Here is a 27,224-nt window from a genome sequence, read left to right on the forward strand (position 1 = left end):
CACCATGGGTGATTTGCTTTTTGTTGACATATACTGTCAAATAAAACTTTAAAAGACTTATGTATCTGAATTAAATTATTAATTAAAATGAGAAATGTAACTATCGAGGATCAGAATGAGTGTGGACAAGTACATTTTTCCTCTGGAAGACAAATCTACACAGGAAGCCAGATAGCTTGTGCATACAGGATTATATAAGAGGCATTTGCTGCTTGATTAAATGATAATTAGCTAAACCATGATACCCCAGTGCATCCTTTTCCACCACAGGGATCTCCCTTGACACCTGTTCTTGGACCACCACCCCCTGTGCTGAAGACCCCTGCGTATGTTTGCCTCCAAATCCTAAGTTTCAGTGGTTGACCTGTTACTGCATCAGATGTAAGCTTGCTTCAGCTATGTTAACACCTACCTGGTTAATACTTAATAAGGTTAAGGTCAGGTCTGGAAGTATTCTTTTCTTTTAGATGACTTTGCATATGTCTGCTCTGACCTATTATATGTATTTCATAGTTCAATTTTAAGAGCTGTGAAAGCAGACTATTATAGGACTTATATTCACTTCTTTAAGAGTCTTTCATTCACTATATTTGTTTAGATTCCTTCAAGATCTGCATTGCTGATTTTTTTAGCAAACGGAACTCTGTAGCTGTGAATCTACAAGCCTTCTAATGGTCTGGGGGGTTGTCAATGCACGTTCAAGAAGGATATTTAACTCTAAAGATTAAAGCTTTTTGGAAGGAAGTTGTTAGATAAGGGGGAGGCTGAACACAGTCACATATATAAAACCTCGTTCTATACTTAACAAGCTTGAAAATATTCTTGCAAACTTGTTTGTAAGAAGCTCCCTTGGAAATTCCTGATCTCCTGGAGCTTAACCTTCCAATCTCAACATATTCCACAGTAATCAAGTGTCTGGGTAGCAAGAAAATTGGCACCTGTAACTCAGAAAGGTATATAGTGTCTGGAGTCTTTAGAAAAAGAGCTTCAAAACCTTCTCTCTGTTTTCTACTTCATACCAAAGGAGGCAGATCACTCTTGTAAAATTTATTATCTTGAAACGATCGGTGGGAGTGCTTTTGTTTTGACAGAGAGCACTCCAAGGGGCCAAGTCATTGTGGCCTCCTTTTGTTTCCTGTTTGGGCAGCTTTTTGAAACTGGTTGGACTAACTTTCCATTTTTAGTGTGTTTTCTTTCAAATATGCTAACCATGGGTGAAAGGAGGCAGAGACAAGCACTGGCCTTCATCCTCGGGGGGTGACATTCTGAACAGTAGTTTGTCCTAGAACACTGACCCCTGAGGCAGGTCACGGCCCAGGGTCAGTCCTGATGGGTACCCACGGCCTGTCTGGGAATGCATGGAAGCTGGCTCTCAGGATATTCTTCTCCAAGTGTTAGGAGAGTGCCCTGAACATCTGTAACTGTCCTCAGTAATGCATTTTAATTCCTGAGTGAGGAGATCAATGGATAGTTGAGGGGATAACCAAGGGGATGGGCTCATAAATCTGAAATTGAACAGGGTTTTCTCAACTACGCATCTGGTGCGACTACGAAGTATAAGAAAGGAATAAGGATTCTAGTACATTGAAATATAAGCAATACATACCTATGCATGTGATTGTTAATGTACACAATGGCTATAAAAGGCATATATGACTTCTAAACAAAATTTACACAAAACTGAGCTGTGCATATAATTTATTCATATTCTTACATAGAAATTTGTCATACAGGCAATAGAAAAGAATACAAACGCTCCGTAGGAAAATCAATAAAATATTCACTAAAATTATTAGGATAATACTTAGCAACAAAAATAGCTTGAGAAAATGAATACTATTTAAATTAGACAATGTACAAGGTTTTAAAATGTTCCTATTTACAAGTCTGTGTGAGCACATGGGAAAAGGGCGTGTGGTCAGCCCGCTATGGTTTCCCTGTGAACACGGACTTGGAGACACTGAGAGGCTCTGGTTCCCTCAACCATGCCCCAGGGTCTCCAGTCCTGGTGATCTTTGGTCTGCTTGCATTTTTGTCCCCCCTTCCCGACTCTTATTTTACAAATTCCCTAACAAGGGAGATTTCAGTTCCAACACTGAAAATTTAGTTTTTCCACAGGAATATACATGACTCTATGACAGCTGCAAAGTCATGGTTTCAAAAGGCTTTGGTCACAGGGTTTTTAAATTGGAACAGTGTTTCCCTGAGAAAATGAAGAAGTGAACTTTTCCCTACAATATTTGTAGGTTTACTTCCCTTCTTCTGTTTGTTCATTCAGCAAACTGTATAGTTTGCACTGAACTTCAAACCCAAAGAGGAAAACACCTTTAGGATTCCAGTGTCACTTTCCAATTCTCCAAAATTCCGGAGCTTCCCACTGCCATCTTCAGCATGTTTGGTTATAGAATCTTTATAGGACTGATAACTTACACAAACAAAGCAAAACAGGAGACTTCTTTACCTGTATTTCTCTTTTTAAAAAAAATAAATTTATTTTATTTTTATTTATTTTTGGCTGCGTTGGATCTTTGTTGCTGCACGCGGGCTTTCTCTAGTTGTGGTCAGCGGGGGCTACTCTTCGTTTTAGTGCGTGGACTTATTGCGGTGGTTTCTCTTGTTGTGGAGCAGGGGCTCTAGGTGTGCAGGCTTTAGTAGTTGTGGCACATGGGCTCAGTAGTTATGGCGCACAGGCTTAGTTGCTCTGCGGCATGTGGGATCTTCCCGGGCCAAGGCTTGAACCCGTGTCCCCTGCATTGGCAGGGAAAATGTGCCACCAGGGAAGCCCCCTACCTGTATTTCTTTTTGATGGTTCAAATACCATTGGTTTCTGAGTGAGAATATTGTAAGTGTGCAGAAAATAGTGATTGTTTTTAAAAGTAAGAATTAAACAACTTCTAAACACCCAGAAGCAATCTGGCATTAACTTTCAGTCTTTATAATATATGACATCCTTAAATGAATTGAAAATGTGACTTTAAAGGGCCCTTGGATGTTGATGATTTGGTATTCGATTCTCTGCTTTTGTGGCATTTACAAAATCAGTTTAGGTAGATTAAAGTAAAAATAGCTATGCTGAGTATTTTAGAAAAATGTAATTTTTTTTTTAATACCAAGGAACTGGTAAAGCCAGGAACTTCTCTTATTTTACCTCATTGAAAACAAATCTATTCTCCTAAAAAAAAAGATAATAAACTACCTAAAAAATCCTTTGCAATATCCAAGAAAAGTGACAATACAGAATAATTTTGAAGGATGGGATCCCATTCTCCCTCCTGCAGCTCTGCCAGCCTGAAACAAACCGACCATCTCCTGTAAGAGAATGTCACACTCATGGGACAGCATGGAGGCGGTTCTGCTGAGGAGCTGGGGAAAGAGCTCAGTGATGGGCCCTGCGATGTTGACCACAGCTGTAATGTGTAACTTGCATTGATTTTAAATAAGCCAAATGGCTTATCTGAGAATTCTGGGTTGACTTTGATTTTGTGACTCTGAATTCCATTCACTTAAGGCTTAGTTGGTTTATAGAGATTAATTTTTTAATACTGTTAACATCATGTACAACCAAACACCAAGAATATCAATAAATATCAATAATTAGCCTTGGTCTTACTTCCTCTTTCTGGTGGACCATTCTGACTTTATAAATACAGTACAGTCTTAGTGCCAATGCCCCACTGGGGTTTAAAATTCCGTAGCCAGAGCACATCACCTTGATGTGTCTTGTCACTTGTTTGGGCATGTTTTGGAGTCTGAAAGAAAAATACAAAATGAGCAAAAGAACAGATCACCGATGGCTTAGTATAAAATTTGTTACTAGTAAAAACAACAGTTTTGAGACCCTCGAAGTCAACTGGGGCAGTTAGTCAGAAATGACTTGTGACCATGGCTGTGGATGGGGGTTGCATTCACAAAGGGCTTTCAACCATCCTTTTCTTGGCTTGTAGGTAGAAGATGCGGTTTTCTTCAGGATAAGTGACTTTACTGAGGGGCATCTTATAGATGTTGGGATTTTTCGTGGTCAGCAGGAGGAATAGTAGTGTCGCCAAACAGAAGGGCCAGGTACAAGATGGCAATCCAACCTGGAGCAAAAGAGACAAGTCACATGTTCCTTTGAGATCCTGTCGGAGGATCTCAGAGGAACCACACTTCACTCCACTGTCATTCAGCTCAGGGGATGACTCGCTGGGGGCACTGCTCTGGACTATGCTTGTCCCTGTGGAGACTGAGTCTAAGATCTCAGGGCATTCTGCAGCTGAAATGTCAGCATGCATTCCTTAGGGTTGATGTATGTCTTTTCCTCCCTCTCATACAGCCAGACTTCCTACACCGGAAGGGCAAACATGACACCTTGCTCCCAGAGATGACACTTCGCCAACCACCAATGGCTCCTGACCACTCATCAGGTCCACAAAGACATTTTTTGATTAGTTCAGTCCTCTCTCCCCTTGACCTCTACCCAGACTAGGTCTTGGACTCTACTTGCTTTACTTCTTTTTGTTCCATCTCTCAAAAAGACTGTAAGCTCCTTGATGGTAGCTCTTCCTTCTGTGCGTCCATGGCAACTCACGCAATTCTGAGCACACACCGTGTACTTGGTTAGGTTTGGCCCTATACGTGGACCCCCAGGGTGTGATGGTACACAAACCTGACTTCACATCAATCATCTGGAAGAGTTTAAAAAAACACAGATGCCTAGGCATCATACAAGATCTACTCTACCAGAAATGCCAAGGGACAGGGCCTGAGGATCTGCATTTTTCAAAATCTCCCCAGCTGACTCTATTTTGCAGCCTGACCAATTCTGGCCCACAGGCCAAGGTCTGTGAACCTTTGTTGGGATGTGAAGGGCCCCACAAGCTCTAAGGCATCCCATCATGCCTGTAACAGGGCTTTGACATTCCACCATAAAGATACTGTGTCTCCAGAAGGACCCTCCCAAGTAAGCTCTCGAAGCTGCTGTTGAGAGAGCTACAGGCTGTCCTAACCCAGTGGCAGCCATGACCACATCTACATGGATAAAGTTATCATGAACCGGCCCTGCATCACCTGCAGTGGTTGGTGAGCAAGAGCACTGAGAGGTGGGGACCCCAGAATACTCTGGGGATACTGGGCTCCTCAGGGGAGGGGAAGGACAAAGTCAAAGGAAGGAGAGAGTAGCAGGAGGCTCTTAATGGGCAACCATTTTGGCTACTAAATAATTCAGCCAGGGACTTCTCTGGTGGCACAGTGGTTAAGAATCCGTCTGCCAATGCAGGGGACACAGGTTTGAGTCCTGGTCCGGGAAGATCCCACATGCTGTGGAGCAACTAAGCCTGTGCACCATAACTATTGAGCCTGCGCTCTAGAGCCCAAGAGCCACAACTACTGAGCCCACATGCCACAACTACTGAAGCCCGCTCACAGCAACAAAGACTCAATGCAGCCAAAAATAAATAAATAAATAAATTTATTAAAAAAAAAATTCAGCCAGGACATGGGTCTAAAAAAGTCTTACTGATGACTGACTGGGGATTAAAAGAAGATAAGGGGTATGAAAAACTGTTGGCTTAATTAAAAAAAAAAATCTGGGTCTTTAACCAATTATTCTTTTCCTCCCTTTTCTGATTTATCAACTAATACATAGTCCCGGTTTTCTGTTTAAGTGAAAGATATTCTAAAGTCAACTTCTCTCAGAGTTAAAGTATGAACTTGATAATATATTATACACCCTAAGTTTCACTTTTTAAAATCAAACAATCTAATATTTTTAGCAAGCCTGGTGACTGTAGTTTGGACTAAGGTTTACTGTGTTGCTGGAGGGTAAGTGAGGACAGGTGCGTCTGGCAGATGGACAGTAGTGGCTATCTGTCATGGATCCTGCCCCGGGATGCCACCGAGGTGGACTTCAGGAGGGCTTCCATATCATTGAAAACTGATCGATCACACTGATGAGAAAATGAGATTAAAGCAAACTCACCACAGCCATCAGGTTGGACATGCTGGCTCCAACATAGGCAGTGAACAGGGCTGCAAAAAAAAAAAAAGGAAAGAAGAATGCTTGGTAGGTGCACTTTTCATTACAGGAAAGACTGCCTTTAGGTATAAATCCCTGGAATGTAAACTTGTGCGTTTCACCAGCGAGCCAAGTATCCTGGTTACAAGTATGAGCTTAGAGCCAGCGGCTCTGGGTTCAAATTCCCAGCATCCACCCCGTAGGAGCTTGATGCCTCCTCTCGAAGTCCCCATTTCCTCACCTGTACAAGGAGGTAATAGGAATCTCTCTCGCACGGGTTGGTGTGAGTGTGAAGAAGATAATGCTTGGGCTTAGCACACAGTAAGTACTCAATAAAGGTAGCTTTTCTGTGGTACTATTTTGTTGTTATTATTAATAATACTTAAGGAAAAGGCCTTCCATGGTAAATAAACTTCCCCATTATTTTATCCAAGAATAATAATTAAAATTAAGCTTATGAATGTTCCTTGAGACAGCATACAATCTCATGGCATCTGGGATTCTCAGATCAATGGTTAGAATTCACAGTTCCAAAAAATTATGGTATATATATATATATATATATATATATATATATATATATGTAGTAACGCAGAAATTGGCAGAAACTGAACACAGACCTGGGATTACTCCACATAATAACATTTTCCCAAATACCATTAAGGTTGGCATACAGGTCAATTAATTAACATCCTGTTTTTATTTACTTTGAGCACAATTAGAGTAGGTAATTTGAGTTATATGTATGACTTTCCATGTAAAACAACAAAAACAAAGATCTCAACTAGCTAACTCAATTCCTGGCCCCAAGGGGGCTCACGGAAGCCCTTAGGTTTCACAGAGGCGGCCTGAAGAATAACCTTCTTATAATGGCCACATGGTCACTTGGGCCAGCAACACTCAGTGTTAGACACACTCATCATCTGGTCCTCAAGTCCATCGAGAAGTCACATCTGCTACTCTGGGGAGTTGGGCAGCGGTGGCAGGAGGGACCTTGTGATCCTCCTTTACTTTACTATAGACTTCCATCCTTTTACCGATATTTTATATTTTTATCCTGATATTTTTTGTTCAGCAGTATACCTAATTCTTTCACATCTGAATTGTCTCATGCTAATGGGAAAGGCTCATCTTTGGAAATGATCTGGGCTTCAAATCCCAGTTCTGCAATTTTGTTTGTTGTGCAACAAATCACTGAACTAGGAATCTAGTTTCATCATCTGTAAAAAGGCAACTTGAAGAGTTTTTACAGGGAGGTAATGAATCTCAAATGAAATCATATATTTTCACAAACAGCAGCTATAAACTCATCTCTGTCACCATGGGTTGGAAGTAGTGCTCTGAGCAGAAGGGTTGGAAGATTTTCTTTGCTTGGCTTTGATAATTTCATTCTTTTCCCCCCATTTAGTTCATTCATTCATTCACTCATTCAAGAAATATTCACTGGCCATTGGCTAAGTACAGGGGACACTCTGTCCCTTCTCTCCTGAGTGCCAGCTTTTCTATGACACTCCCTTGTGCACATGAGACCTTATTGACATTTCTCTTCTAGAAGTGCAATAGCTTAATACCTATTAACGCACTTTTGGTGCTCGAGTCTCATATTGTAATGCTCTTTCAATTCCCTGTTGCTTTTCTTTCTATAGTAAGAGTATCAGATTATCTAACAGTTGCTGCCCATCACTTAGGACTAGCTGGGTTGGGCTGGGAAAGCCTTACATTAGAGGTGAAGTTTTGTACACCATGGTTTGGAGGTGATGACCCTGACAGCATTCTGAGTAGCTGAGGGAGAGAAAAGCCCCTTGAGTGTGGAAGGGAGGACTGGATCCTAGTTCTTCATAGACAACGTCCCTCCCCACAGACCACCATGTGTGAGTCCTACTATGATAACCCAACCTGTAAGAAGAGATACAAAATGTGTTTACAGTTTGCACTGATAAAATAACAAAATTGAGGAGTTCCCTGGCCATGCAGTTTCTGGCTTAGGGGCACAGGGAAGGCAGCTTTACCAGGCTCTATCAGTGATTCCCAAGTCCTCTTTCTGATAAAGCCATAGGAGCTAATAAAAGAGCACCTCTGTGATAAATGTCTGCTATTTATTTACCTTGGCTGACAAGGTTGATCTTTTGTTTGGCAGTATCGGGGTGATATGGGCAAGCATAAACTTGCTGTGTGCTTTTACAGTGAGATTTGCTTTATGAGAGGGACTAGAGGTCTGTCTCAAAACTTTATGTTCAAAGATGAAAAAGACTGATAGTGCCCAGTGTGGATGAAACAGGCACTCTCATATACTGTCAGTGGCAGGGGAAATTGGTACGGCCTTTGTGGGGTGCATTTGGCATCTATTGAAATTAAAATAGGCAGAGCTGGGATTTGGGCACCAGGGAGGGTCTGGGCTCTTAACTAACTCAATATACTGACTTAACCAGTATGCTCTACTAATAATGAAAATCTGATCTATCCAAAGGAAGGGAGATGTGATAGGCAGAATAATGGCCCCCAAAGACGTCCATGTCCTGATTCCCAGAACTTGTGAATATGTCACCTTACATGGCAAAAGGGACTTTGCAGTTGTGATTAAGTTAAAGATCTTGAGATGGAGGATTATCCTGGATTAGCCAGGTTGACCCAATGTGATCACAGGGTCCTTATAAGAAGGAGGCAAGAAAGTTCTGTCTAAGGAGTAGGATGGAGTATTTTCATTTTTTGCTTTATACTCTTCTGTATTGATTGAATTTTTGTTTGTTTTGTTTGGTACAATAGGCCTGTACAACTATAGAAGTATAGAAAGAAAATAATGGTGATATCACAGCTTTGGGAAACACACATCCGTAAACATCTTTGGCTTTTCCTTTCCCATAGTCTGTGAAGACCTTCACAGACCTTATCAACAACTCCTGTGACCAAGACAGTTTCTGCTTATCTTTAAGGATGTGCTCAGACTGTCCCTATGCTGGCCCAGACCATGCTTTCTACCAACTAGAATTCCTCCTCTTACTTTTTAGGACTTACAGAAAAGCCACCCTTTCTAGGAGGTGCTTTTTGGTGATTCTGAACTATAATGTTCCCCCAGGGACGCACTCTGCACTGTAGGTGTTTCCTGGCTCTGCATCTTGTGGTCTCCGTGGGCTTCTCTCTCTTACTCACCTGGCTTCTGTTCTCTGTACAGAAAACCGCCTGGGATCTAAAGCTTCTGAACCTCTAGCTCTTCCTAGTACTGTCTGGGTTGTACCATCAGTGTTTAATACGTATTTGCTGCTACTGCCAATACAGAAAGAATAAAGGTTTGAAACCTCAAACCAACCTCAGAATAAAGAGTCTAACCCAGGTGAGCTCAGGAGGCCACATAATCTGTTTCTACCCTTCTCCTTTGCCCTAAGCTTTAAACAAGTATGGGAAACTGAGCAAAAATTTTGACAGGACTATTAGGTGAAATAGTTATGTAACTATAAAGAAACTGACAAAATGACATGTGAATGGCAACACCACAGCAACCTGAGTTTTGTTAATCTTCCTACAGCATTAGACAATCAAAATTGGATTAGGCCTTAGAAATCCTTGGTTCCATCCCATGTCCTGTCCAATGCAGGAACTCACTCTAAATCCTGCCTGACATGTAGCCCATCACTTTAATAATGGCTGGATTGATTAATCTGGTGATAAAATTACTCTAGACAAATATTTCCATGAGATTACAAAAGTTTCTGCATGTTCCAATATCCCTCCACACCTTTGTCCCCAAGGAAGTGTCATTTCCTTCATTCTAGCACATTATCTTACACACTTTTATTTGTGTTGAATTAGGGATGCCAGAAGCTATAAGTGAATAAGCTCCCCTTCCAGTGGCCAGAGAAATCCATGGTAGCTTTTCAAATCCAAAGCACTTGAGGTCTGTTTTCACCTAAGTGCCTGAATGGTACTAAAGGGAAGGAGAGTAGTGTAGTGGGCGTAACTCTGGAAGTTGATTAGCAAATGTGGATTCTGGACTTACATTTACCCCTAATGGATGCCTTTCAGTGTGTCACTTTCTCTCTCTGCCCTTATGTAGAACCCCAACAGTAAAATGAGAACGATGGAGTGGAGATCTCCAGAACCCTTTCTAGCTCCCACAGGCTGAGTCTGGCTAGAAAAGAGAGGTTAGAAAGGATTAATATAGTAGTTCTCAAAATGTGGTCCCCAGAGCTACAGCATCAGCACCACCTGGCACCTTGTTAAAAATGCAAACTCCTCCCCCTACTTCTAACAATGAGTCAGGGACTGGGGGTGAGACCCAGCAATCTGGGTTTTAACAAGGCTTCCAGGTGATTCTGATGTTTACTTCATTTCGAGAACAGCCGGATTAAGGTGATTCTCTAAGGGCCCATTAATACCACCTGATTCACCAGGAGAACCAACTCTATACTTATCTTGTTTCCTTTTAGTTTCTTGGGTCAAACAATTAGTATGAAGAACATAGGGCAAGTCAAGTTTCTATCCCCCAACATACACATATTGTAAAATGGTTCTCTCGTCTTCAAAATGAGTAACGAGGTGGACAGAGCAGACCCAAATCCTCCCAGAGAGCGGAGGCCAGTTGCCCTGGTCCCATCCTCAGCAGATAGCAGGGGGCTCAAACTAGAACTCCTGCTCTAGTTTCTCACACAGTCCTTTCTGACTGTTTGTCCTTGATGTTGATCCCATAATCATAAGCAACCATTCCCCAGATGCACAGGATACTCACCGCAGGCAAGAGCCAGGAGGTGGGTTTGCCAGGTGAGTGCCATGAACATTCCTCCAATTGCAATGCAGGTTAGAGAGCTGTTGAAACCCCAGAGTCCAACGTAGATGTTCTCAAATGGAGCTGAAAGACTGAGGCCTATTAGGCAAGACAGGAGGAGTCAGAACTTCGGACTAAATGCAGGATGCTCTGGAAGGAGTCTGGGGGTGGGGAAGTCATCTGAGAACTCCCACTGGTCCCTTGGAAGCAGACCTTCAAGAAAGGTCTGGGGTATAGAAGATGCCTGAGACAATGGATGGAGCAGAGGAGGTGCTCAGTATCTGGTAACAAGTCTTACACTCACCTGCTGCCATCCCCAGCAACGACCCAACCGCAGCGTGTAGGCACATGAGTGGGGAGGAGAGGAGGATGGCGCCTAGGAAGATGCCCCCTGTCCACGGATTATCACAGCCATATATCTGGCCAACACCCACGGGCAGGGACTTCAGTAACTGCAGAAACAATTTAGAAAATGCGGTCGTTAAAACTACTGTACAGAAACTCATAGGGCACCCACAAACACAATGCGATGTTATTTTAGATTTAGCATATCTTATCTTTCAAGATCAGTGCTACTAATTTTTAAAATTCTCTCTCTTTCTACGGAAAAATCTCAGTCATTCTTCTGCTTTATCCCCAGAGATACACCAGCCCTTCCCTGCTGCGTGCTGAGCATGCCTTTCCCAGACCCTTCACTCTCTGGCTCTACTGCTTGCACAGACACCTGGCTTTGGTCACTGATAAGCTCCCAGTGCTGTGTCACTGCTCCTCACTGATCCTGTGACGATCCACCATGCCTCCCAGTGAGGGTGGCAGGGACCACAGCTTACACTTCTATTGCTTTCAACTCTCCATCAGTTCTGAGGCCAATAAATCAATGCATCTCTATGGTCAATAGAAGTATTATTACTCCCACGTAATTTAGTTATTAGTGCTAAGGCCAGAGACCCAAAGTCGGGTTATCTTATCCACAACTCAGAAGCAATTATTGGCAGGTTCATGAGTCAGGACCATATTTACACTTCTGTTGTTAATGAGAACATGTATTAGTTAATTAATTTTACTTTATTTTTTGTTTTTTAAAATTTATATTTATTTATTTACTTTTTATGTTTTTTCGTTTTAATTTTTATTAGTTTTTATCAAAATTTTTTTAAATTAAAAATTCTTTTTATTTTTCATTATATATACATTTTTAGAGAGCTTGTATTAATTTAAACCGAGATATCCTTAGCTTATTCCAGTTATCAACAACTGCCAGTCCTCAGAACACAAAAATACATGTAAATATCACAGTTCTAGCTTTCTGGCTGAGTTCTGAATTAAGGTAATGTGTTCACAGAGTGGCAGTTCTTAGGAACAAGGTACAGGGTTTGATTCAAGCTAACAAATGATAATTCCTTATAACAACACTTCTGGTAGGGCTAGGATAGGCATAATTAGTTGTGTTAGTTCTGTTTTGACCAAGGCTATCAGTGAAAGGGGCCCTCCTTACCTCCCATCTCACTCCTTCCACCTTTTGGCAAGGACCTTTGGGAGGCAGTGACTCTGATGCAGGGAGGCCAGCTTTGGCACAAGGAAGTGTCCGCTCCTTCCATGAATTAGGCTGGATCCAATGCTGGTTTCTGATACTAGTCTGGTCCTTGCTCAGGGCACAGGATCATATTGTGAGTTTGATTCTAACCTAAGATGGGCCTAAATTCTTCCAGCCCATGCTGGATCTTCACGTCTACACAGGATCATTTCCCGTTTCTTCTAGATCAGGGAACTTGACACAGGCAAAGACCGTGTGGTCTTTTATCACAGAACTGGACAGCAGAACTATCCCTCAGGTAGCCAGGGAAATGGGGAGTTGATGAGATGGGAAATAAGTATGCTGTTGTTGGAGAGGTAGTTCAGAGTGAGGAGAAGGACAAGAGCCCCCTTCCCCATGTCAGCACTGTCCACTAGCAGTTTCCGTGGTGATGGAATATTCTGTATCTGTGCTGTCCAATACATGCAGTTATTGAGCACCTGAAATGTGGTTAGTGAGGCTAAAGAACTAAATTTTAAATTTTATTTAATGTTAATTAACTTTACATTTAAATTAAAATAGCTACTGTATTAGATAGGGCAGTTTTAGTTAGTTTAACTAATGCTATTTTTTCATGGGCAGTTTTGATAAATTTTTTATTTTCCTTCTGAGTTATTTCCAAATGCTCCCATTCATTTTCTGGGCAAGAAGCTAAAGAAAAGGCTACTTGAACTCCTCACAGGTTTTGACTGCTCAGCAAAGAGGACAGCAAAAGGTATTTTATAACCTGATAGCGGAAAAACCAGTCTCTTGCACCCTAAAAAAGGTAAGGTTGGTTTTCTTCTGATTTCAAGTGTTTTTCTTTTTTTTAAATAATCAAGAAAACTTAAACAGATTTATTAAATAAACAGCAATACAATGAGCTGGAATTTGATTTGTGTTAACCAGGCTTTTAAAAATAGTGCTCTCTCTATGCACAACTGTAATGAAATACACAGCATACGTCCTAGGATAGTGGTTCTCAAACTCTGGCCCACGTCACTATTATTTGGGGAGCTTGTTAATACAGGCTCCTAGGCTCCACCCCAATGATTATGATTTAGGGAGTTGAGATGGAGCTTGAATTAGTATTTAAAAAACAGTGATTCTTATGCCTCCGAAGCCTGAGAAATCTGAATTACTGTACATATTCTATGAGATCCACCATAAGAAAAAGCAGAATAGAGAGGTTCTGCAACAGGATCTAACAGTAAACAGCCAGTTCTTTTGATTGGAGGAGGCAGGTCAGGGAGGACTTAACACCAGGCTGGAGGCCCCTGCCTCAACAGCTGGTCTCCATCATACCCCACAAATAAGGGCCAAGTTTGAAATAGAGTGTCTGAATTTCAGTGGAGGTATACTCTGGAGTTAGCACTGCAGATTTTAAGAAAAGAGGAGGAAAATTTAGCTTTGACCAAGTAGTCATTTAAAAAATCCCTTAGAGCCCAAAGCTTTGGAGTAGAACAAATAAGCATTTAGACAGCAAGAGGAAGGCGGCAAAGGACTTCCTGGTGGTCCAGTGGTTAAGACTCTGCTCTCCCAATGCAGGCGGCCTGGGTTTGATCCCTGGTAAGGGAACTAGATGCCGCATGCGGCAACGAAGATCCCGCATGTGGCAACTAAGACTTGGAGCAGCCAAATATGTATTAAAAAAAAAAAATTCTTTAAAAAAAAAGAGGAAGGTGGCAAGGTCCCCCCAGTGCTGAGTCTCTATAAGGTTCTGATGCCCATGAATAATTAACCAGGAGGACAAGGGGTGTCTTCCAGAGCCAGTGGCGGGGGTGGGGTTGGGGGGAGGGGGTGTAAGAAGATAGTGTATCTTACCTGCAGGGCACTGAGGTCAGACCAGGTGACATTGGGAACTGAGGTTACAGGTGTGAACAATTTGCTTGGGAAAAATGGATTGTAATGTCCCGTGGCAGAAAGATACATTGACAACGCCATGTTGAAGGGCAGAGTGAAGACAGGGAGGTCCCATTTGCAGAACACGGAGTTCAACGCACTTGACAAAATTGGACTAAAAACAACAACAGAACAGAATGGAAGAATATGCATGTGAAGCCTTCCAAACTCCCAATGCCCTGGAATGGAAGCCAGGTTGACAAACTGAATCTCTATACTATGGAGGGGCTTTGTTTCATTGGCAAATATGTCCCTAAAGTGTTGTGTTGCCAAACTTCTCACAGAAAAAAAAAAAAACAAAAAAAACAAAAAAACCCAAACCCAAACACACCGGAATAAATCCTGTCATAGAATAATTCTTACATACAGTCAAAAATAAACTCTCAGCTTATTTGGCTTGTGGAAAATTATGCTCTGGGTTTGCTCACAGTGAGTTATAAATCTAGGTTTTACAAATATTTTTGAACTATTTAAGATATCTGAAAAAAATATTGTCTAAACAGTTAAAGCCCCTTCTGTAACCTACTTGATCATATGCACCTCCCTCCCCACCAGAGGCAACCTTGATCTTGAACTTGTATACCATCTCCACGAGTCTTGGTATATTTAGTCTTGAAAAAGAAAAACAATGGTCCCAGGGAGGATGCAGGTGGTGTGGACTGGAGGAAAGAGATCTTAAACTCAGGAGGGCAGAGTTTTAAGTCCTTGAGCAGTTGAACTGTGTGGCCGAGGGCAGGGAGGTACTTTCAGTTCCCTCATCTGTAAACTGGGAGATTGGATTTTATGGTCTCTGGGCCCATTTTGTTCCCTCACTTGTTGATTCAATCAAGGAGCCATCACTTTAAGGTCAGAATCCCAGGTTTCTGGAACTGGGGGAGAGGGTGAGTGACCATGTGCAGGTGATGCCTCGTGCCCTTGAGCCTTATCTTCAGAATAGGTGGGAAGTCCCTCCTGAGCAGGTTGGCCATGCCGGCAGGTTCTCCTCCACACATCTGTGCTGCAGCCAGGGTGGGCACACTGTCCATAGTGGGCTGCACGTATCATTTGTGTGGATACCAGTATTTTATATTCTGAATATACCACGGTAAGGAGGAAATGTTTGTTTTCAAAAAAGAAAAAAAGGATTTAAGACAGTGTCAATGTAGAAACTAGTTTGAAGGATTTAGGGTTAAAAAAGGAATCGAATTTAGTAAAGAATTATTTTGAAGGGGACAGGGGCAGATGGTAAGGGGCGTTCATACAGGCACAGGGGTTCTCAGTGAGGTCCCTCGATCAGCCACATCAGCATCATCTGGGAAGTTGTTAGAGATGCAGATTCTGAGGCCCTGCCCCAGATGGGCTGAATCAGGAAGCGTGGGGGAGGGAGCAGCCGTCCGTGTTTTAACAGGCCTGGCAGGTGATCCCGATAGTGTGCATGTTTGACGACCACTGATGTGGGGAGTGGTTCTCAACTTTGGTTGTACTTTAGAACCTCCTGGGAGCCTTCAAAACTCCCAATGCCCTGGAAACACCCCAGATCAATTACATCAGAATCTTGTGTGTGTGGGGGGGTGGTTGTGAGGTGTGTGTGGAGGCCACACGCATCGGTGTGTTTGAATGTTTCCAACAGACATATCCTGAATCTAAATTTAAAAATATATTTTTCTAAAAATTGTGTTATATACATAACATAAAATTTATGTTTAAATTTAAACCATTTTAACCATTTTAAAGCATTCAGTTTAGCAGCATTAAGTACATTCACATTGTCATACAACTATTACCGCCATCCATTCACAGAACATTTTTCATTTTGCAAAACAGAAACTCTATACTCCCTAAATAATAACTTCCCCCATTGCCTCCTCCCCCTATACATTTTTTCAAAAAGGCATTTCCAAAACCAGGTACAACTTACCAAGTCATGGACATAGCAGATACAGGGAATAACAGCCACCAGAAATAGTTTCCCTTGTCTGAAAAGACAGCCATGAGGATTCCCACCAGGGTGGCATTGTAGCCCTGGAGCCCTGCTGCAATGGAGGACCTGTGGGCAAAAGGCACAGCTTGGACACCTTCCAGGAGGATGTTGGCTGGAGGTGCACATAAATGACACTTGTAACTTCCAGATAATATTTACATTTGAAAATGAGATTATATTTAGGATTTTATTGCAAAGTCTGTAGACGCCAAATACTAATAAAAGCATGAAAAAGTAAAATATACATAGATAAAATACAAATGTGCACATAGAACAACCCCTATAGAGGTATCATAGCTAAAGATAGAATTCCAGCATCTAGGGGAGGAAAGGGAAATCAGCAATCCAACCTATTCTGCTTCCTTTTACCCTTTCGTTCCAAAAGTTATTATTTCTTTTAAATCATTAGGACCTCTGACTTGAATAGAGCTTTGATGTGAAACTGTTTCCTAAGTTTGATTTTCTTGGTGAGAGATGTAAGATTCTTAAAATGTAAATTTACTTCCATGGTATCTTTGATCTTATAAACACAAATCTTCCAAATTAGCATATATTTTCATCTTCCTGTGCTTCCATTTTGTTGTCTCCAGATACACATTTCCAAGTTATTGCAAAGAAAAACAATTACTTTTACTTGGCAAATTACTCCATTTAATTATGTGCATATTTAGCACCTAATTCTTTCTTGGGTCCTTTTTGCTCCCCAGCATTTAACCTCACTTCTAAATGTTGTCCTGGGTAAATTTCTACTCCTGGCCAAAATGGTTCCCATTTCATATTTGGGGACAAGAAGCTCCAAGTGAGAAATGGAATGATTTCTATAGAATAAGCCCCAGAGCTGACAAGCCAGGCCCCCCAGGGCTCTGAGAGTTGGCACCTTGAAGGTACCCAGCATTCAAGGATGAAGTCTGTAGGAGTCACGGGTGTGCAGATGGTGAAGTGGGTGGGTGAGGTTGAACACAGGGCCTGAGAGGGAGGTGATGTAGCAATGAGTCACGCTACAGGGCAGTACAGGATGGTGTGAAAGCTTCTCCCGGCCTGTTTGTCCCTGGAGCAGGAGGCACCAGTTCAACAGCAGGGTGATATTCATCTGGGCAAGAGTATTAGAGGTGAGACTCCGTGCTCAAAAGCCCTTTGTCTCCCTTAAATAATCCTTCAGGATATGTGGTAGGTGATGTGACTTGTATTGGTTTAACCCAGGAAATGATAACTGAGGCCATACCTGATGGCAGTGGAGAGCTATGCAAGGCTTGTCCTCTCAACAACTGACTTTCAGATTTAAGGCTTGAGTTTGATCAACAAAAAATTAACTGCAATGCCTACATGTTGTGGAATGCCATAGTTTCAGCAACAGGAAGATGTGTATTCACTTAAAGCAGAGGATTACCTTTTTAATGTGCCCTTTAGGACTGAGGAGAGTAAAAGAGATCTGAAAACTAGCACATGTAAATATGGCTTGTCTTTTAAACCAGCGGTCCCCAACGTTTTTGGCACCAGGGACCGGTTTCATGGAAGGCAATTTTTCCACGGACTGGGTTGGGGGGATGGTTCAGGCGATGGGGAGCGGCAGATGAAGCTTTGCTTGCTAGCCCGCCACCCACCTCCTGCTGTGTGGTCCGGTTCCTAACAGGGGGTGTTGGGGACCCCTGTTTTAAACCATACTTGATAAGGAAAATGGGTCTACTTCTACTGGGGCAAAACAATGAAGAAGATTTGATATGATACAATCCTGGACCACACCTCCAAACTGGACAGACTGTTTCTTGATGTGCATTAGAACAGAATTTGACCTAAGGTACAAAATCACCCTCCATAGAGAACAAGTAGCCTCCTTGGACCTGATGGGAAAGTGGAGCATTTTCTGACTCTCTCCCCGAGAAGCCCCTTAGGCAGTTTACAGTAAGTGTTACAGGAGCTTAGCTGTATAATGACCATCCACTGGGGATGATGCATGGATCCTGGACACCTAGAAGACCAGCAGTCTCCCTGAAGGAACTGGTCAGGCAGGAGCTGTCTCCTCCCATGGTAGGAATCAGCTCATCAATTCTTCAGTGGCAGATAGTTTATGAAGTACACGCTATTTTTAGCCTAACACATAGTTCAGAAGACACGCTAACATTACTTAAGTCAGAACTTGCTTACTTGGAATTTATGTCAGTTTGTCTCTCTGGAAGCTGAGCTAATCTTTGCACTGTCCATGAAGAATGAATTTACTAAACTAAGCATGGAAATAAGATATAATGGGATTAGTGGGATTTTTAAGCCACTAAAACTTTTCCTGCACCCATATTCATTTTTTGCAAATAAACAAAATGCTGATGATAAATAATTGATCAATCATTAAAGCAGATCCCTTTGGACCCTACCCTGAGAACTACTTACAGCTTTGTTCTGGTTACCATGTAGTGCCAGGAGGATCTGGCATCATTCAGACTGGCCGCTTATTCAGGTACCACGAATAAGAGGCTATAAATGATTTCCTGACCTCTGACTAAAGGCACATATAAAGCATTCTGTGGAGTAAAGGTTGATTCTCCTGGGGAGGGTGGGGCTTTATCACTGTTGCCCACAGTCCCTGGTTGGCTCCTGTGTTCTAAGAAGCAACAAGCGGAGGCTTGGAGGGATGCGCCTACCTGTCCTGACCGAGCAACAGGGCTGTCAGGGTGGAGACCACAGTTCCCACACAGCCACTGAGCGCCCACCAGGGGTTCTGGACCAGGAGTCCCACCAGAATCAGGATTCCGCTGATGGGGTTGCTGACAAACACCACTTGGGATGTGCCCCGAAGGACCCAGTCGACGAACTGGAGCGCCTGGGGTTTGTCTGGAAGAGATGAGACGGGCAGAGCTAAGGAAACAACGAGGCAAATGGGGATCCTTCCCAAGTCCAGGGCCCACCCTGAGCAAAATCCCCTCTCATGAAGGTGAAGCTAATTTTTGATATTCCTTGAAGCTTTTTCTCTGAACCCTTTCCCCTTAGTGACCTTCAGATCCCTGAAAGCAACCAGTTTCTTTCCTCTCAATCCAACTGCTCCTACTAGAACCTCAGTTCCAGAAAACATCGAATGCACTTATTTACCACGCTTAGAGGTTCAGATTCATACGCCAAAGGAATGAATTACCAATAGTAAAATTTCAGTTTTTAAGTACCGAAATTATAAGGAGGAACCAGGTGCCTTCCTCTGATATGAACCGGACTGCGGTCCTGACCACTATCTCCATTAAAAAAAAATTTGAAGAAGTTTGCCGGTTAGAAGATAAAAAGTTAAAAAAGGGAGAGGAAAGAGATAGATAGAAGGTAGGGGAGTATAACTAAAGATATGACTAGAAGAACCAGCAAACCATTTCCCCCAAAGCCACTGCTCCAAGGGATGGAAGCGTAAATACCTTTAAGCCAGTTGGCAAATTCTTTCATATCACCAGTTATGTAGCCAAGTGCCTTGGGGAGGCATCTTCTCTTGCGAACTGGTGGACCCTGATTTCCACCCTGGTCCAGTTTAACCACAGTGGGGCTGTCCTCCATGGATAGCTCTTCCTCTGGCTCCTTAAGGAAAGAATAGAGCTCATAAACACCCTAATGCAGAACACTTTGGACTGGCCAGTGTGGGACCTGGTCACAGTAGCCACAGAGGATGAGTTTAAAGGCACTTCATTTGGACCATGACATCCCATGGAACTAAGAAAGCACCATTTTCCTCTTGAAATGTTGTCACGGAGATTATTACCAAGACCCAAACCCCATACTATTTTTGTCATCACTGTTTTCAATGCCACCATGAAAAAAGGTTCTGGTCTTTAATTTCATAAGGTTCAGTTTCTAGCTCAACAAATATTTATTGAGCACCTATATCCTACACTCAAAGAGCTCAGTCTAGTGGGAAAGACTGAAAAATAGTTAATTTCAACATAAGGAGTCAGATAATGATATAGAAATAGCTAAGATAAGTACTTAAGCTTCTTGCTGCCAATGAAAGGAGCCAGGTGTCAGGTTACAGACCAATCAGCTACTTTCCAAGACAAGCAGCCATTTTAAATTAAATTTTTATTTTACAAAAAAGAGTTTTGTTTTTAAAAGTTTGAAAGAGAAGAAATGTTTACAAAACAGTTTGTGTGTGTTAGCACAGCCTAAGAAAACCGTCTCATACTCACTCTCCAAGTCAAAGATTGCTTGACTATGTCATCACATCAGGCAACTGCCTCAGATATTCTTTATTTTTGGAATTTGTTATTTAAATGTTTAAAGACTGGAAAAATAATATTCCACAAAGGTGTAGAAAATGGGAAAGGTGGAGGCGGACCAAGCTGTTGAAAACCAAAAAATTACAATCTAAGAATTGTATGCTGTAAGAATGTATAGGGCATACAGCATGCCTCGGGGAAATACTAACAGTATAACCGTGACTGGGGCTCACTATGAGACTCTTCACCTCATGATAAGTGTTAATAGGAAAGCACCAGCATCAACAGAATATGGTACCCTGTAGACAAAAATGAAGGTTTTATGGTGCCGATGGCAAATATAAAATAATACCAATGATGTCATCCCAGAAGCAGGCAAAGGGAGAAAGACCATGGCAAAACTACCTTGAGTTTGCAAGAAAAGCAAGGAGCACAGCCAGGCCAGTGTGAAGTAGGGGAACACCAAAACCATCAGACCCGAGAAGGCACAAGTGTGGAATGTGGAAGCCACAGGCAAGTAAGACATGACCAAGGAAATACCCAAAACTCGTTCAGTTAAACCAGCTCGTCTTCTCTCTGTGGCCAGGCTGTGAATAAGGGGTTCTCGTGGCTATTTTTGGTCCCATTGTTGTTCCATTTACCATAGTCAACAAACGGCTATTAACAGATAATAAAAGTTATGGCTTTTTAAATTTTTATTTTTTGCAATCCAGATTTTAGTTTTGGCTTCTATTCATCCCAGTACAGAAATTGATGTAACATTTTTTATTGAGTCACAATTTCACTTCAGTTGTATTATTTCATTGCCCAACTAACCATTCTGCTTTTGAACAATGGCCAACCATTCCACAAAGTAGAAGCTGTTTATGCAATCCATTCTTGACCAAGGTCATTTTGTCTTGGCAAAATAGTGATAGAAACCAGCATTTGTGAGACTTCCAATGAACATTTGCATTAAGAAATTCTTAAACTGAAAACTGCTGGAGGTCAGGAACCAAAACTAAGTCTATATGGAGCTCAGCTGGCCCTAAAGTTAAACAAGGAAAACTGTTTGAATTATTAAGCAATTGTGAAAAATTGGATTTTATTTCATAAACTAAGTGATGACTATCATTTATTTTTATTTATCTCCCTCTTTAAACATCATAACTGAAAATATTGCTTGGAAAGCCCTTTCCTCAGCGACAGTGACCCCATTCTCAAAGCCATGCATCTTATGAGAGGCATCAGGCTCCAGTCCAGGCAATGACAAGAAATTGCCTTGAGTTTCTGTAACTGAGTAGATCTGGCCCTACAGAGGCAGCACTGAATGAAAACATTAAAGTGGACATTTTCCATCAAGTACAGAAACAATTAGGTATATGGGTTATTCCAGGGTGAACAAATTCATGTTCTCAAAATTTCCAGCATTTATTTATTTATTTTAGAGGGTTTTAAATACATCATCCCCTCAGAGATTTTGGAGATACAGATATGAAACCTGATATTCTAACTGGCCAGACATGACTGAGAACCTGACTGGCCAGAGTTCCCTGCCTAGTCACCAGAAATTGGATAAAGATTGAATCATTTATCTGAATCCACAGCCCAACATATAGAAGACTTGCTGTGCTTTGTCTTTCCAGTATCCACATATTGGGGTAGGTTGTGCGGTTGCCATGTCCTAGAGAGAGGGGTCTTCTCATGAGTTGAGCAGACAGTTGCTGCTGTGGCCGAACCCCCCGGGAACCATTTATTCTGAACTCCTGAATACTCTGGAGCCCTGGGAACCTTGACTAATTGCTCCAGAACTTAGGCGTGAGAATTGGTTATGAGAAACCAGCAACTTAAAGGTTGTGGTTCACCCTAGACTTTTATCATGCTAGACTGTTTACATTTCTTTAGGGAACTTTAAGAATCCACACATCCTAATTGGAAAGGCAATGCAAGGTGATAAAGCAGGAACTTAAACTGATGCTCAAACTTCTCAAATCTAAGTAGGTCATTGAATTTCAACTAAAAAGACAGGACCAGAAAATACAAGGAAGAAACTCTATAAAATAGGAGGAGCATAAGTTAAAAATCCCAGACTACTTTTTCCTAGCTTTTCCATGGTTGTCAAAACTCTGCAGCACAAAGGTCCAGCATCCAACCCCAGATGAGTGTCTTGTGACTTTCTTGACCAAGACCCCTGTGCATCTGGCTCAGCCCAAGCTGCACTGCTCAGCAGAGCATGAGGACCCACTTCCCAGGCTCTGTTCAGAAAAGACACAGCAGAGTCACAGAGACAGAAGCTGCACAAAGGTAGCATACTTGTTCTGGTGGCCCATGGGCCAGGGCCAAGCTTAGCCAGGGGAAGCCTCTGTGCGCTGCCTCACCAGCTTTTTTTCCAAAAGGGTCCCTCCAAAGAGGACCAGGAGGGGCGTCACCAGCGGCGCCAATCAAAGACCGTCCATTCATCCTTCCTTTCTTTCCATACATGACAAAGGGCAAAAATAGATGAATCAGCAGGATTCGTGCCCTGGCTGTGATGTGAAATGCAAGGTAGAGAGAGGCAGGAGCTCTCCCAGGGAGTTCCTGGGGAGAGGAGACCTTAACAGAGAAGGCCGACTTCTCCGTAAGCAAGAGCTCCATCAGCAAAAAGAGACGATGAGCTGACTGCAGGCACTGAATGTTCGTTTTACTTCCCTTGAAACAAAAGAAAAAAATGGCAAACCATCCTGCACAGAGACCTATGCATAGATTTTGTTCTGCTGCGTTTCTCCACTAACAGGAAGTTGACAGATCTGAAGCCTGTTCCAGAAGGAGGGGTGGGCTTCAGGCTCTGAAACACTTCAGGCAAACTGTTAGGGCTCCATCTTGGGGGTCAAAGCCAATGCCACAATTTCCCTCTGCCTTGATCTTTACAAATGTGAGAAGGAGAAGGCCTGGTATGGGTTCTACTTTCTGTGATGAGATGCTAGCTACACTTTGTATGCATAGCAAAAGCCCAGTCTAAGAAACTGCTAAATGGCATTTTTTCCCCCTTGTATCTGAATAGGAACTGTTAAAAATTGGACATCGCCTTGTTTATAATAAACAATTCTTAGTTGAATTCAACAAGTGTGGCAACTTTTTGTTTCCTTTTTTTTTTTAAAAAAAAGTTCCATCACATCCAAGGATAGTATTCTTCCTTCAGAGGTCCCAGGAAAGTCATATGTGTGGTATTTCTTTATTTTTTTTCTTCCTCTTTTATTTAATTTTTACTTTCTTCTACTGGCTTGGTTTGAAATCTGAAAATTTACACTCTACTAGAGTGACTCAGAAAAATCCACAACCGTGGAAAATATTATTGACATGTCTTAGGAAAAAACTGTGTATGTGTATGTGTATGTTTATCCATGGTTAAACAATCTGGTTAATACCTGACCGGTGGGTTGCATTATGTATATTTTTGTTTGATAAAGAACAACATCCAGAAACCCAACTGTAAGGCACTCATCTTATACACAGTTTTAAAAAAAAGAAAGAATGAATGAAATAAAAGGAAAGAAAGGGACAGGTAGGACTGTCACACTCCCCTTTCACATTTCCCCACCACCAAAATCACCACGTCTTGGAGAATGACATCCTTGAGCTCAACAATGATATTTCCTTACCCAAGAGAGAGAGAGAAAAAGTTGAGAGAGCATATAAATCGAGGCTTCATTTTATAGAAGAGAAAACTGGGGTCCAGAGTGGGGACCATCCACGTTCACTCAGCAGGGTCCGCCTTAGGGAATAGGTAAGTTCTGGTGGCTCTTCGTCTTCCAGGCTGGAGCCGCACACATTGATGCCCCCAAGATTCTATTCAAGTCAACACACAGTGAAGGGGCAGCTTCTGAATGCCGGGATGCAAGGGGTGTTAGGGTTCAGTGACACAGTAGACACAGCCTGTCTTCGTGGCCTCCCTGACATAACCCTGGGGAGGGGGTGTTGAACAGCAGCAAAGAGCTCTGCTACGCCTGGTTTCACCTCATGCCCTTGCCCGAAGCAGTGACTCTTCTGACAAACAAACATCTCACCGTGCCTCAAAGTAAGCCTCACTCTCCTGTATCGCTGACATATCTACAACAAGGCCTATATGTGCTGAAGTCAACATCCCAAGAATATTCTGGAAGCTGCACCCGATGAGTTTACAGCAGGAGGTAGAAAGCACTTTTCATAACCCAGATCACTAGTACAACAAAGCAGTACTCATCATTCAGAAATATCAAGATTTCAGTTAAACGACATTCCTTGTTTTATTACAGGAAGTACAACTCATTCTATTGTCAGCATATGTTAGAAATTTGTACAATTAGAGAGCCCTGAATGTTGTTAATTTTCTATGCCTCAAGTATCACTTTTAAAAATAATACAAAGTTTTGGATATAGATATAGAAGAAAGCATATAAACATTCATGCTCTATCATAAATAAGAGAATTTTCAGCATTGACATTTATCTGATACTTACAGTAATCTTTATTTTAGTTAGTTTTTGATTCTAAGCAGTGAGAGGTGCTCAGGTTTCTCTAAAGCTCTAACCAGAAACAAAGAAAATGCTGTCAGCTATCCTGTCTCCTGATTAAAACACTTCTCTCCTCAGAATGCACTCCCCTAGAAGCCTTGAGGTCTGAATTCCACATCAGAAAGGGTAGCTGCAAAGAAGCTGCCAAGTTCGTGCCTGTAGTGGGACTGACTCATTCTCCCAATGGGTGTTCCAGCGCCCTCCCTCCAGCACGACAGCACATAAAACCATAGTTGGAAAGGGCCATTCCCAGTACCCACTTTTTTTTTTGAGTCGTATTGATACATCTCCAATTTTACTTGTTTCAAAAACACAGCCTGAAACTCCTGTAGAGCGTCGGTGAGCTCAGAGTCCTTTAGCACCTCAAGTGGACTCCTTGCTGAAACCCTCTTCCACACGGAACTCCGTGCTGATCCACCCTGCTGTAGAAACCATGAACCAAGACGCTGCTTGCAAGCGTCCAGGAAGAAGCCCGTGGTTTGGGTAAATGGCTTTCTAGTATACCAGAACTCTGCCTTTGCTGCTTTTACTCAGTTCCAATCATCTGAACATATTTCTCCATTAAAAAAGGAAAAGCAAAAAAGAGCAAAAATTAGAGAGGTCTAAGAAGACAACCCCCCAACAAGGAACAGTTAGAAATGAACAGAGATGAGGAGAGTACTCACACTGCAGCTGGCTTCCTGGGCAGAAGGCACTGGCTGATAAAGCCCTGCTGGGCTCTATTAAAAGGGAGGTGCTTAGGAGGAGGGTGCTGGGGGAGGCACCCAGCACTTTGATACACAGAACCCACTCTGCATATCTGTGCTTCTTTTTTTCTCCTCCCACTTCAGGCACCAGGGCCAAAGTACTGCCGAGCAACTGGCCCCCTGTCCTGTGCCTTCTGTCTGTCTGTCTCTGTTCTTGATTGGGTGCCAGCAGCTTTGCCATCGTTTCTGCGGGTTCCCAGGTCTTTGTCCAGCAGCAATCCTGCTCAAGCTCATTGTTGTCTTCCCCGTGCTGTTTCCTCTAGCGCCTACCCTCACCCTGAGATATTCTGGGGAAGATTTGTAACTGAAAAGGATCAACGAGTGTCAAACTAAAAACTGAGAGACACGTTGCTACACAGTAGACTCTGGAGCTAAGTATCGGCTCCCAGGGTGGAATGTTCTCTCAGACTTGATGTGGCTTCTGCACAGGTGTAGGAATCCAGCAAAACTCTGCAGGGTGTGGTGCGAGCGTGGGGGAGAACCGGGGTCCACAAGTTGTTTTCTGGAAACCAACCTGCCCTTGTCTCCAGTGAGGAGGAAAACAAAAATATAAATGTTTCCCTGGAATTGTCCCCCTTTCCAGGTGAGAATCCCAGGACAAACTGCTGCCTTTAAAAGTCAGGAGGCAAACACTCCATAGCAGAGGAATCTAAAATTCAAGTGAGAAATCCCTTTCTTCCCCATTTTTCTTAAATTTCATTTTTGTGGCTTGTTCTGTGATGGCAGAAATCACGTGTACTCTGGTTCACTTCTATGAGCACAGAATTTTAAAAAACAATAAAACACACAGAAAGCTGTGCAGGTGTCAGCGGGGCCTCCCGCCCACCTGGATGAGCTGATAGTCCTCATCAGGGAGGCGGCCAGCAACTCTCTGGCTCCACCCCCTGGACACCAGCCAAACCACAGGGCTCCATGTCGGGGGGATTCCCTCCCTCCAAGTGTCCCCTGCGCCTCAGGGTATGTGTGTCTGGGGCCTGGGAGGGAGACCATAGGTCCAGGTTTATGACCAGAATTTTGAGGTTCAGGCAAATCTCCCTTCAACATTTTCTTCCTGGTAAAATAAGGAGAAAATAAATTCCTCAGGTTACCCTGAAGGAGAAAAATGAATCACAAGAGGATAGTCTGAGGGCCTGGTATAGGAATGAAAGGAATCACACTAGTGTTTCCATGAGTTCCTTATGCAAATGGGCTACAATCCCTCGTGGTAATAATATTAGTAATAGTGATAGTAATGATAATGATTAGAATTGCACAAATGGTTGGGCATTCACTCTATGTGCTGGGCACTGCACTTTGGGGCTAAGCACTTTGTATGCATTAGTCATTTAACCATCACTAAAATCCTCTGAGGTGAATGCCATTATCCCCTTTTTGCAGAGGAGGAAACAGGCTCACAGAATTTAAATAACTTGCCCAAAGTCTAACACTGAGGTTTGTACTTGTATGTACTCTAGCATCATCCAGTATTTCCAACTTCTGCCCATTGTTTGCCTTTCATTAATTCATTAATTAACTCAATGAGCTCAGCCATCAACGTGTATCTCTAGACCTCATCCTAAAGCCACCTCCACATGGTACCCAAGCAGCCTCTGCCTCAGTGGCCTGAGTGGGCTGCTCAGGGGTGGAGGGT

General features: G+C 42.5%; 1 protein-coding gene across 2 annotated transcripts; it reads right to left on the reverse strand.

The window, feature by feature from the left end:
- Positions 1 to 1,739: 1,739 nt before the first annotated feature.
- Positions 1,740 to 25,576, reverse strand: SLC14A1 (solute carrier family 14 member 1 (Kidd blood group)). Of its 2 annotated transcripts, none has more exons than XM_007197182.2 (9): positions 25,514 to 25,576; positions 19,549 to 19,705; positions 18,796 to 18,985; positions 16,100 to 16,228; positions 14,125 to 14,317; positions 11,053 to 11,200; positions 10,713 to 10,847; positions 5,957 to 6,006; positions 1,740 to 4,079 (listed from the first exon to the last, which is right to left on the reverse strand). In XM_007197182.2, the coding sequence occupies exons 2-9, from the start codon at positions 19,682 to 19,684 to the stop codon at positions 3,906 to 3,908; spliced, it is 1,155 nt and encodes a 384-aa protein (XP_007197244.2). In that variant the 5' UTR covers positions 19,685 to 19,705; positions 25,514 to 25,576; the 3' UTR covers positions 1,740 to 3,905. The 2 variants fall into 2 exon arrangements, with proteins under 2 accessions (XP_007197244.2, XP_057381920.1); XM_057525937.1 differs by lacking the exon at positions 25,514 to 25,576 and adding an exon at positions 24,795 to 24,904.
- Between the last annotated feature and the right edge of the window lie 1,648 nt (positions 25,577 to 27,224).

The sequence above is a fragment of the Balaenoptera acutorostrata genome, chromosome 13, assembly GCF_949987535.1.
Source record: "Balaenoptera acutorostrata chromosome 13, mBalAcu1.1, whole genome shotgun sequence".
Taxonomy (NCBI): Eukaryota; Metazoa; Chordata; class Mammalia; order Artiodactyla; family Balaenopteridae; genus Balaenoptera; species Balaenoptera acutorostrata.

Excerpts from the sequence above, each read along its gene's own strand:
- SLC14A1 (XM_007197182.2), bottom strand. The coding sequence starts at position 19,684 with ATGGAGGACAGCCCCACTGTGGTTAAACTGGACCAGGGTGGAAATCAG. Across the intron at positions 18,986-19,548 it reads ATTTGCCAACTGGCTTAAAG|ACAAACCCCAGGCGCTCCAG; the intron begins GTATTTACGCTT and ends CATCTCTTCCAG. Across the intron at positions 6,007-10,712 it reads CCTCCTGGCTCTTGCCTGCG|CCCTGTTCACTGCCTATGTT; the intron begins GTGAGTATCCTG and ends TTTTTTTTGCAG.